The sequence below is a fragment of the Sinocyclocheilus anshuiensis genome, unplaced genomic scaffold, assembly GCF_001515605.1.
Source record: "Sinocyclocheilus anshuiensis isolate Anshui unplaced genomic scaffold, SAMN03320099.WGS_v1.1 scaffold1480, whole genome shotgun sequence".
NCBI lineage: Eukaryota > Metazoa > Chordata > Actinopteri > Cypriniformes > Cyprinidae > Sinocyclocheilus > Sinocyclocheilus anshuiensis.
The window spans coordinates 242,676-254,958 of NW_015540932.1; the positions used below are offsets into that span (position 1 = coordinate 242,676).

Below are 12,283 nucleotides of genomic sequence, written 5' to 3' on the forward strand. Positions count from 1 at the left end.
ATGTCATGTTGGCATTCAGTATACAGTAGTCAAATGTCTAGACATGCCTAACTGGATGTATGTTTTTCATGACCTTATAGCTTATGCTAAAATGGCTGAAATTAACGTCTTTTGTAGAGTACTTTTGTAAGTTGTAGAAGTTTCTTTACAAAACAAACAAAGTTTTTTTTTTCTTTAGTTGGAATGAAGTGAAGAAAACGAAGCCAGCATGTGTCCAGTATATCAGAGTTCCTTCATTACAGTCCAAGAAGAAGAGCATTCCAGACTACCTCATAAAGTTGGCTGAGAGAATGCCAAGAGTGTGCAAAGCTGTTATCAATGTGAAGTGTTATATTGAAGTAGTTTCATACTTCCATTTCTGTTATTTCAAAATTTTGCTGACTTAAAATGTGAACAAAAATAAAAAAGTAAAAAAGTGTCCAAATGTTTGACTGTTAGTGTAAGGAAAATTATATTACAATGAGTTTGGAAGATGCAAAATAAAAAGTAAAAACAGACATGATATAACCAAAATAAAAAAAAATTTAAATAGTAATTAAAAGAATCGTGTTAAAGTTCTGACCCTTAGTTAACTTTCTCCACTATCCTCTAATTCCCTTTTCTTGCCAGTAAACTGCATTTTTTTGCTTTTATGTGTCTTTGGACCACTGGAGTCCAGTTGTCACTAGTTAAGAGTTACAAAACATGGTCAGGCCTACACATCTGGCAAACGTTTTCAAGGTATTTTACTGGCCATATGTGACCAGTACAATGGAATTCTTACTGGCTCTTGCTCATTTCGTACAATATACAACAGTGGTACATGATACTAAGTGAGAAAGCTTAAAAAAATGCCTTTGATGCACACTGTACGTGTCATTTGTGGATGCACACTTTGAATACCAGAGCTACAAAAAAAAATACAGACGTCGCTACTGTAAGAGCATAAAACTACTCAAATGCAGAATGAATTACATTCACCTCACACATCAATAAAGAGCATTAACCCAACAGCCTATTTTAATATTAATGAATACAATTACAAGTCTTGATCAATCAATAGACCCTAATAGAAAAAGAATGTGATCTACAAAGAAAAAGCGCAGCATGAAACAGGAAGCACAGAGTTTGTTCATTCGAATTCGAGAAGGATCGCAAACAAGGTCTTCATTATGGGGTTCCTGGAAGAAGACAAGACAACAATCAATTGCTATTGCACAAGTTCAAAGTCATTAAGTTAAGAGGGAGTGTTAAGAGGGACATTTGGAAAAAGAAGGCAGCAAGCCCCAAGCCTTTGGGATATGCTCCACTAATGAAGATAATATCCGGTCCCACCCACACTTTCACCAATTTAAAATCTCACCTAGGTGAACCTATGCTGTCCCAAAGGAAATTAAATAGACGAGGGCTTACAAAGTATTCCCAGGCTTGCTATTGTATTTATGTGATGAAGAGGAATGAAACGATCCCCTCGCGGCTAAACATTGGCCAAAATCTTAATTCGCTAAACACTGAGATACATCAGGATGGACCTCTTACTTAATGTAACAAAACTAAATATCACAACAATGAGAAAACTAAGAGATAGAAAATCTGTCATGAACTTATGAACTGTTTTTACTTGGTCCTTAAAATGGTTTATATTTGCAAGAAGTGTTTTTTAATACAAATACTGTGAAGACATAATTGGTAGGCCTACATAATGTTACATAATTGGCGTAATTCATGATACAGAAATCTAACCTAATACATATGCTATAAACAATTTTAAAGTCTGCATAGTATGCAAACATAAGGAAACTATAATGTGAATCATATTAAGTGAAATACATATTTGTTGTAAACACACTGAGGAAAAGGCTAGACATGTTTTCTTGATATTACAGTGCTTTTAGCAACATAAAATATCCAAACAAAATAACCAATTCCACATGCTTTGCTGAAGTGACATCCGTCAAGCCGAGACAGGACTTGAATGGCACTTTGTATGCGAGGCAGACCTTGAAATCAGTCATCTAATTCAGATTTTAAACACATTAGCCAGTAAAACACAGTGAACTGGCAATTACAACTTCCTGAAGGAAACAAGGAAAAGCAAATATGCCCAGCTGTGAGTGCTCAGGCCAGGGCAAATACATCCTGCGTGTTAGTCCTCATAAAGGTGTCTGTATGCTGCTGGATAGATCTGTGCTCTCTGCCAAGAGGTAAGGTTCAAATTTCAGTAATTGAACTGCAAATGTTTTTGTTGAGAGAGAAAAACACTAGATAAACCTGAAACTGAATCAATTTTAAATGGTTTAGACTGCTATCAAATGCTAAAGTTTTATTTCAAACAAGAGACCTATTCGCATCTAATGAGACACGTAAGGTGCCTTAGTTAAAATAAGCATAGTTAAGTTAGTCATAATAAGATGGGTTAAATAAACAGAGAGAAAAATTAAGAGAGAAAGCAACATGATCAGCTTAAAACAAAATACAAGAAAAACCAATAGTCTTGTGCAGTGAACAAGGAAAGGCCATAGGAAGCACATGAAATACCAGTCAAAATATCACAAATTTATCAGCCATATCACCAATTGCATCCAAATATAATAAAGCTACAAACCAATACAGGGTAAGGTAATTGACTTATCAATCTGGATATACAGTATATTTCACAATTGTTAGCATCACAAAAGTTTTGTAAAAAGTACAAAAACCCTAAGAAACCATACAATGGGGTTTTTTTTTTTTGGTCTTGTTTTGTTTTGTGATCTCAACCTAACAAACTTTGGTACTTTCTCATAATCTCAACTAGTGGTCGACCGATATATCGCCAATGCCGATATCAATGCACACAAACTCAATACTGAGTGCCCTGTTGGTTACAGTGTTAGTGTTTACTCCCTTTTTAATTCTATTTTTATTAAATATTAATTTATTTGTGAAAAATGCTTTGTCTTCTAAAGTATAAGTATGTTTATTTCACACAATTATTTTTAATCCATTTTCAATGATTTTAAATTTCTTAAATATAAATTAAAATAAATAAAATTATATCTGCTTTATATCGGCCACCCTGCTTTCCAAGATATTGGCATCGGCTGTCAAAAAACCCATATCGGTCGACCACTAATCTCAACCACATTTCTCATGAGAAACAAATAGTATGTTGCTCATGATTAGTGCCATCTCAGCTTGAGCGAGTCCCGGATCATTCATTATGCAGCAATAAATACGCTGTGCTTGGAAATTAATTTTGTTCAGGAAAACTCAACTTTTTAAGTTAACAACTTTTGTTGCGATCACTACAAAACAAGAGAGAAAAAAAATAATATCTGCATTCTGCAACCAAGACTTTTATGATCACACTAAAATTTATGCAAGACCTCTTCATTTCACTTAGTCCTCAAAAAATCCTCTCCATTTTGGGAGAAGACAGGTTATAATGAGGTCACAATTCAAATGGTTATCAGTTAGATAACCTTGTGTGAACAAAATAATCGGAGGTTCAATAGATGGCAGCTGAAAGGGAAGGCTCATACAGTTTAGATATATTTTTGTCAAGTACTTCCCGTTCTTGTTTCTTTAAGAACATGCCATTTCCTCTTTCATGAGGCCCAATTTGCAGAGATCTGATGTCTATCAGAATAGATCATAGCATACAGTCACAAAGTCCTCCATTGTAACTGTATTACGCCCATACTGCTCAACATCCAATTTTCCTCATCTGAAACAATGCAACACTGAGGCCATTCAGAGTTGTAAAGCATGAAAATAAAAACCATAATCTATTATTTACCTACGGGTGATTTTATTTCTTTCTCTGTTTAAAAGAAAGCAAGTGAAATAAGGAGTGTGAATTAAAGTAAGAACAGGAGTTTAATTGAAAGCTGTCACAAACCTTATCAAGTGACTTAAAATAGCTCTAGAAATTACTCGTTTTGGCTTAATTAAGTGGCCTAAATGTAAATTAATTTAGAAAGACTCTTATTGGTCATATGATTTCTTGCTACTTGCATGTGCCTGGGCCAAACACCAGATTACACCCATTCAATGTCCACTGTACAACAAAGCACACTACAATATCTCAGATGCTCATTATGGCCAAGTAAGCATCAACGCAAGCTTGACGTTTGACAGACGAAAGACAGTGTGACTCTTCAGACGAGGACATACCCGAGTATTTCACTGACATCTGCAGTAAGAACCGAATTGTATATTCAGGAATGTCAGCCCGCGCACTCTTCTTTCCCTATTACAAGGATGTTATTATGTAGCTGCTGCTCAGCCTGAAGACTGGATAAGGTCCAGCGAGAAGGAAGGAAAACAATGTCAAAGAGGGCCTTTTCCATAGGTTTACAGCATGGTGCCAATCAGAGAACTGGAGCTCTGTCAAAGAGACAGAAGCCAGAGCAGAACCGCTTCTGAAGAGCATTCTGCTTCAAAAACTACGCACAACTAAAGACTGCCACACATTAATCTGGCTCCGCGCATATGGCTGTCACACATTATGACGTTTTCATAAAAATAAACAATAAATATTAATTCTTATCCAGAAAAACAGTTTTGCCATTACCAACGCCTCTGAAGCAGCACTAAATCTGTTCTTTTTTTCATTATATCACAATGTAGTTCATCCTAACTTTAAAAGAGTGAAGCATAAAATACACTTCAGCTGAAATACCGGGTATGACAAAATCACCAATTATGATTCATAAAGCAAGCTTAACTCCCGAGCCAAGAATAATTAAAATTTTAGGATAATGAAGAAAAATATGATAACCGAGAGAGTGTAGATGCATCATTATCATCTAGTTATATAACAAACAGACCATGATCAACTATTACAAGGGTAAGAAAACAACAGATAAAGTCATAAATAAAAAGGGGCCAGTATGTTAACAACAGAAACGATTCCAGCAAAGCCTGATTCCCTCAGTTAAATGTCAATGCTGACCTCCAGTGGCACACTGAATTCACCTTCTATTAAAAGAAACTGCTTAGACCTTTTAGAATTAATAAGAAAGTCTTTATGTATGAGAACACAATCAGAGCTTTATACAAAACTTTCACAAGCAAAAACATCACTGAATGTCCCAAAGCACTGCATACTAATGGAGATGTATAAGTATGAAAAACGTTTTACTGAACTGAAAAGAACAGCACAATTACACACAAAACAACTGATCTGTATATGAACTAACTAATCAGTATATGAAAATGTAATGATTGAGATAATAAAAAAGGCTGAAAAATCTTCCAAAAAGGTGTGTTAAAGTGGATGTTGTTAAACTGTGCAGATCTAGTCAGTTGATGTTTAGCAGCTACTAGTGTAGTACATTTGCTCATATCCACAACTTTGGAAAGTGAACTTTGCAAATGCATTGATCATCCTCATGGATTGTACTTATAAAGCTTTGGGTTATTATCTTTAAAACCCGTTACTCCAATCTTCAGTGTCAAATGATCCTTCAAAAATCACACTGATTGGTGCTCAGTTGAAAACAGCTGAAACAGTTGTGCTGCTTATATTTTTTGTGGAAATCGTGATAGATTTTTTCAGGATATGTTTATGAATAGAAAGCTAAAAAGAACAGCATCTATTTGAAATCTTCTGTAACATTATAAGTGTCTGCTGTCACTTTTGATCAATTTAATACATCCTTGCTGAATAAAAGTATTATTTCTTTCACCTTTTGAATGGCAGTGTATCTGCAGAAGGAATCAGATTCATTTACTATCATCTTTTCAGAGGGTTAGGTGCCAGCTATATTAACAAAGAAACTGAAGTCCAAAATTTGTGACAATGTATAATCTTCTCAAAGCAGTTCCGTAACAGATTTATATTGATCTTCTCTACAATATTTTGCCCAGAAACATCAGGATGGCATTAGCCTGGGAGCTTAAACATGGCCTTTGTCAGAGTAATCGGACTGCCTTTCTCCTTCAGAGTAAAGAAGAGAGATTACATCTAACATTTTCTTAAAGTCCCCCTGTAGTCAAATATTTTATTCCTTAAAACTTATCTTTGATCATCAAAATGACATATTTAAATGTTTTTTTCTAGTGAAAATAATTTTCTCATGCCTTAAAATAGCTTGAATGTAACTCTACACCCTTGCCTCATTTACTATACGCGGATCTATGAATATGCAAATTAGTCCCGCCTCCACTCAGTCAAACCAGCCAGCGCCTCCTGATCCACTGAACTGTAGTAACAGCAAAACAATGGCATACACGGATAATGACTGATAAAACTATGTTTTTACTAGCGGACAACTACAGTGAATACTGTAACATTTGTTAAAGTTACTTACTTGACGATGTTGTGTCCTAAAATGCCTTGAAGACTCGAATGCAGCCGTTTGTGATTCTTAATTCGCGCCCGCAAGCATACGCGTGTGAAGTGCAGACACAGCTGTGGGAAAGGTGCGTCTGACTCCGGGCTACTTTTACACTGTTGCCAAGGGTTATAATGCAAGTTAGTGGTTCTAAATTCACATTAAACCACAGCTTCATAGGTTTTTTGCTCAAATTTATTTTTGGTTTTGTGCTGGTATTGGTATATTTTGCATGCTAGTGATAGAAATCAATCCCTTGACGTGATTGGTTATTGGTTTGTGACGTAGAAAACCAAGGGCTGTTCCAAACCATATTTCTGGGTCAGCCTTTGGGAAACTACAGTTTTAAGGAGAAAATACTCAACAATGGTGTTGATTAATGGATTGGCACATGGTTTGTCTAAAAGCATATTAAAAACTCCACATAGACAAATAAACAACATAAAAAACTTGATTTTCACTACAGGGGGACTTTAAAGCTGCCCCTCTGCCTTCATGGATTGCTCAGGTCATAACACAAATATCAAGTTTGACATTTAGACTCAGCAAAGAAAGGACATAATACCTCACTACACAGAAATGGAAAATTGTAGGAGCAGTGGGAGGTCTCCTATTGGTTAGACTCCCAGTACACTGATTGCTAGGGATGTGATGAGATCTCGTGGCACGAGATCTCGCGAGAACGTGACGATATCCTCGCAAAACAATTGCAGTGTTTACATGTTGTTTATTGCTGCATATAATTAATTAAAATAGAAGTTTAAATTCATAAAGTACAAGTTGATTTCAAAATGCACCTACATTTTCTGCATTTTGTGTTTTTCAGTTGAATAAAAGACCTATATTTTTTTCCCTATATATTTCATCGAGGATTTCTTTAAAAAAAGTCTAAAAATCTTGTCTCGTCTCGTTCTCGTGAACCCAGTCTCATGTCTCGTCTCATGGGATAAGTGTCTCGTCACACCCCTACTGATTGCAGTCTACCTGAAAAGGTGCTCTTCTGGTAACTATGACAACAAGAAAGCAACGCAAAAAAAATTATCCTGCTCAATAGACAGTGGGATAATGTCACTAGCCTTTTCACTGGGTATTTGATAGAAAATGGCTGTTCTCATGTGACATAAGGTATAGTGTGTGTGTGTGTGTGACAATTATCTGGCACATGTAAACATTTGGTAACCTTCCATCAGTGTCCAGTCAACTTATTAATTTTTTATGAATTGTTAACTTAACTCTCGAGTTGAATTGCACAGACCTAACAATGTCTTCCTTTCAGCCAATAAGATACTCCTATTGTGAACACCAAATAACATTAATATCCAAGAGCAAGACCTTCCTCCTGAAGCTAAGGGTAAAACATATAAAACCAAAAGTTCTAATACAAAGTTATGATAAAATAAAACGGTATGCAAAATCAATCTCTGCAATTACCAGGCAATTATCAGTTTCTGCTATCTGATTCTGTGAGCATGCAGACTAAGCTTGATGTTATGCAGCCATAACATGCAGGTATTATCAAACATTCAAAATTGCTACAATGTCCCTTGAGCACTAATTATCATTTTTAGTTTGTTAATTCGTTAGAAAGCATACAAAACATGCACACTAATTAATAGCTGTTCAAATATAAGTATAATCAGTTGTTGAAATGCAATCCTTTCTACTGCAACATCACTGTCTTCCAATATTATAAGGGTTATCATTATCATATCACAATGTTTTGCAATAGCTACATCCAACTCAACTACTTTCATATGCACTTTGATTATATAGTTAGTTTATAATTACACTCTTTTATAGTAGCCTACACAGTTGATATTCTGTATCAATGCAACACATTAAGATGCACATTGAAAACATTTTTTCAATGACTGAAGTAGGCTACTTCATTTTGATGATCGAAGTACAGATTTTTCTGATTATATACTTTTAAAAAATATATTATTTATATATCATTTATTTTTCTATATTATTATAAAAAATGTTTAGATATTTTTTTTTAAATGTGAATGTCTCTAGGGGACATGAGATTTTCATGAGATTTTAAGAGAGTTCAATTAAATGTTCTGTCTTTTTTCAGTTAAATTAAATAATATATATTTTTGCGAGTTAAAAATGTAACTGGTTGTGTAAAATACACACATAATATTGTAATATTGATGTATCGATCACAGGCCCCTGAATTTAATCAAAAGCACAACTGTATTGCAGCATGTTTTGAGGTATAACCAATATTGCATCGCTGGCAAAGAGAACCGACTGTGATGAAACACCCTATTTACATTCTATTTTTCCTAGTATACAATAGTTTATATGATTCTGGCCATTTTATAGATTTCACTACATTTAATTTACTTTTCTGTGCAATTTGTAAAACCACATGAATAATTACAATTAATATTTTGAATTTTGATTTTTTTTTTAAATATTCACCGAAAAATGAAAATTCTTTCATCATTTACTTACCTTCCAGTTGTTCCAAACCTGTGAGTTTCTTTCTTCTGTTTAACATAAAAGAAGATATTCTGAATAATTTTAGTAACCAAACAGTTGCTGGTCCCCACCGACTCCCACAGTATGAAAAAAAAATAGCCTATACTATGGAAATCAATAGGGACCAGCAACTGTTTAGTTACAATTCTTTGAAATATCTTATTTTGTGTCAAGCAGAAGAAAAAAACTCATACAGGTTTGGAACAACTTGAGGGTGATTAAATGATGGCTGAATTATAATTTTGTTGTGAACTATCCCTTTAATTATAACAGATATTAAATTAATTTTTATTTTTTGAAGTCTATCCCTAAATATAGTTTCGGGAAAGATTGCAGTTTTATGACATCACCAAAAGCATATAGGTGCGTTCGACTTGAAGCACCGCTACAGACGGCAGTCAACGAGAGTAGCCGCTTGCAGTCGAGGGGGGAGTTGAAAACGGAGCCGTCAAGCCGGACACTTTCTGCTCCCGTTAGTGACGCTCGCGCGGTGTTTGCATACTCTATCACAGATGAAGTGAATTAAATGCAATATTTGTCAAATACACAGACGTTTCAGAAACGTTTTCATGAGCAACAGAAACACTTTTTATATACTGCTTAATTCAGCGCCATCTGTTCAAGAATAAAGTTCAACGTAAATATATACTATTTAAATACTAATAAAGTGGGGGTATATATGCTTTCATGATAAATGTGACTCAATATAACATTGCGACTACAGTAAAAAAGCTTTTAATGTTCTAAAAACACAGATTTATGAGCAGTATTGGATTTGAAGATGTTAGAAACACACGTCATTGTTGTCATGTGGTGAATTTGGCCAATCGTGAAACAGCTGTGTCGTCATCAGCACTCCTGCAGTCGCTCTGAAAAAGCTGCGCCAGCTGAGTCAGCCGGCTGCTCTCAAAACGATATCGCGGTACTTTGATGCCACATGTGACAGTGACGTAGCGTCAGCGCCGGTTCAAGTCAGACAAAATTTCTAACCGGCATGCACTGCTTCAAGTCAGCCGCCGATCGGTTTGCACGGCACCGCATGAAGTCGATCGCACCTTATGACTACATAATATGCATGTGTCATGCATCACATGACATGACCACAGACCAAGCTTACTAATGGGATAATGGGATGAGGGGCCATCTAGAGGCCCAAGGCCTGCAGATGGTCCCTGGGGGCCCCTGAGCAACCGGGCTGACCACCTTCCTGTTACATAAAGGGTCACAATTCATCTCAGTTTACGTCACACTTTAAACGTCTGTATGGAAGTATTACAGTATTGCTAAAAATAGATGTACAACGTACAAAGTCTGACACACCTATATGATAATTGAAAGTACCAAAGTCTTTCAAATGCCCTAGCCCTTTACAACAGAACCTCCCAATACAGACTCAAAAAGATTCTGTCAAAATACTGACAACTCAACTTCTGAATAAAATACATTCTGAAATATACTGCAAACAAGGTTGTGGAAAGTTCAGTTCACGTCCTCTCACGACAACACACCTCAAGATGGGCAGACAAGGAACTTGTTTTCAGCTTCGCGTGGTGAGAATGACAGCAAAGCCTAACATGACTCAGCATATTTCGGATTACTCTTACATCTGTCATAAGGAAACAAACTGAATATCATCCGTAATGAACGACTATATCTCAACTACAGATCCCAGACCAGCATTAAATTAAATCTAGCACATGATGTACTCAGTGATGCAGTGAAGTTTAGCCAAAACCTCCCCAAACAAAGCAGCCAGTTAGCCAATCCTGTTACATTTATTCCAAATTGTATCACAACAGCATGTGTAGAGCTATTCAAATGGGAATCTAGCTGAACATATGTATTTATAAATATTTAAATATAAGTTAAGCTTTTGAAATAGCAAATAGCTATATGATCATAACATCATTAGCAAAGTAAACGTAAACATTTAGCAAACATTTCTGTCCACTGCATATAAAAATACTTTGGTATGGTTAATTAAAACCATTTAAGTCGAATTATATTGGTATAATCTACAAAATGGCAAGTTTAATAAACCAGTTAGTGGGGAGGGGCTGCTATGTGACAAGCTAACAAAACAAAGCGCTATTTATATATTTCACAGACTTACAGTAATAAGCGACCACCGGATCTCTTTTCTCATGTTCCTGCGCTGTTCTTAAATGGTGCTGGATCGGTTTCAGCTGCGATGGGAGCGCCATCCCGAAGAAAAGAAACTGTTACAAACTTCTAGGATTAGCAAGGGCCAAAAATAGCTAATAACAAAGATGACAGGCGCTCGCGAAGGAGCCGCTTCCGCGTCTTCAATTGAACGCGCAGCCACGCCTTTACTGGCCTCTATAGGCGTGGAGTGGGAAATGACCGACATGATCAGTGCTTAGCCTACTTTCATTCCGCGTTATAGACATATTAGATTATATACAGAGAATTCTGTTTAACGTATTGTTTATTTAGTTATCATATATTTTAAGGTGTAATTTGTAAATGTTTTGCCATACTAATTCGTTTAATTAATTATAGGCTACATTTATGTCAATTTTGCTTTTGTTTTTATTCTATTATACAGTATATTTTCATTAATAAAGAGTTATAACAATCAACAGTTTTCATTTGTAAATGTTGTACAATGTTACTGTCATAAAAGAGCCCCTCATAAAGTTGCAAATTCCTGTTATCTAATAGATTCTTTTTTAATTGGAAAGTGTGTTCAAGCGCCAGCAGAAACCAGTGTAAAGAAATAGTCTTTGAGAGAAGCAGTCTTTATCAGCAGAAGTTAAAAGCAGCTCGTAAGTGTATTTACTTGTCTCATTAGTGTTTAGTGCAGTTGTCCTTGCTAGGAAACGCTTGTTTTGTTTACTGTGTGGAGACGTGCTGATATAGCGTTTGGTCTCGTTCTGTATCTCGTATCTTGTCAGTGTCTGCGCTTGCTTGGCCATTTGTTGTGGAGAAAATAAGGAAAGTGTGTTCAAGCGCCAGCAGAAAACAGTGTAAAGAAATAGTCTTTGAGAGAAGCAGTATTTATCAGTGGAAGTTAAAAGCAGCTCGTAAGTGTATTTACTTGTCTCATTAGTGTTTAGTGCAGCTGTCGTTGCTAGGAAACGCTTGTTTTGTTTACTGTGTGGAGACGTGCTGATATCGCGCTTGGTCTCGTTCTGTATCACGTATCTTGTCAGTGTCTGCGCTTGCTTGGCCATTTGTTGCGGAGAAAATAAGGAAAGTGTGTCTAGCTGAATTGATTTAGTATTTTGTTAGAGGGGTATAAAAAAACTTAGTTTACCAGCCGTCACGTGAAGGCCTCCTCGTGGTAAGACCGAAGAGTGTAAAGACCATCGACTCTACCAGGCGACTCCACCGGGCAAAGGATAAGTATTGCTTTTTATTTCTCCTCTTTCCTATTACCTGTTTCGCTTCCCTTACCAAAAAGTAGTATACTTCAAGTTTATTTTAGTAAGTATACTTAAGTAAAGTTCAAGTATATTTTTAAG

The 12,283-nt window shown here is 35.8% G+C and overlaps 1 protein-coding gene across 3 annotated transcripts in view; it reads right to left on the reverse strand.

Annotated features, from left to right (window-relative positions):
* vta1 (vesicle (multivesicular body) trafficking 1) overlaps window positions 1–11,099 on the reverse strand; it is a 34,956-nt gene extending 23,857 nt beyond the window's left edge. For 2 of the 3 annotated variants that reach the window (XM_016487434.1, XM_016487433.1), the window contains exon 1: window positions 10,909–11,099. In XM_016487434.1, the coding sequence (XP_016342920.1) occupies window positions 10,909–10,999 (91 nt within the window). In that variant the 5' untranslated portion in view covers window positions 11,000–11,099. The remainder of the gene's footprint in view (window positions 1–10,908) is intronic. The other variant, XM_016487435.1, reaches the window with a different exon arrangement.
* Window positions 11,100–12,283: the final 1,184 nt, after the last annotated feature.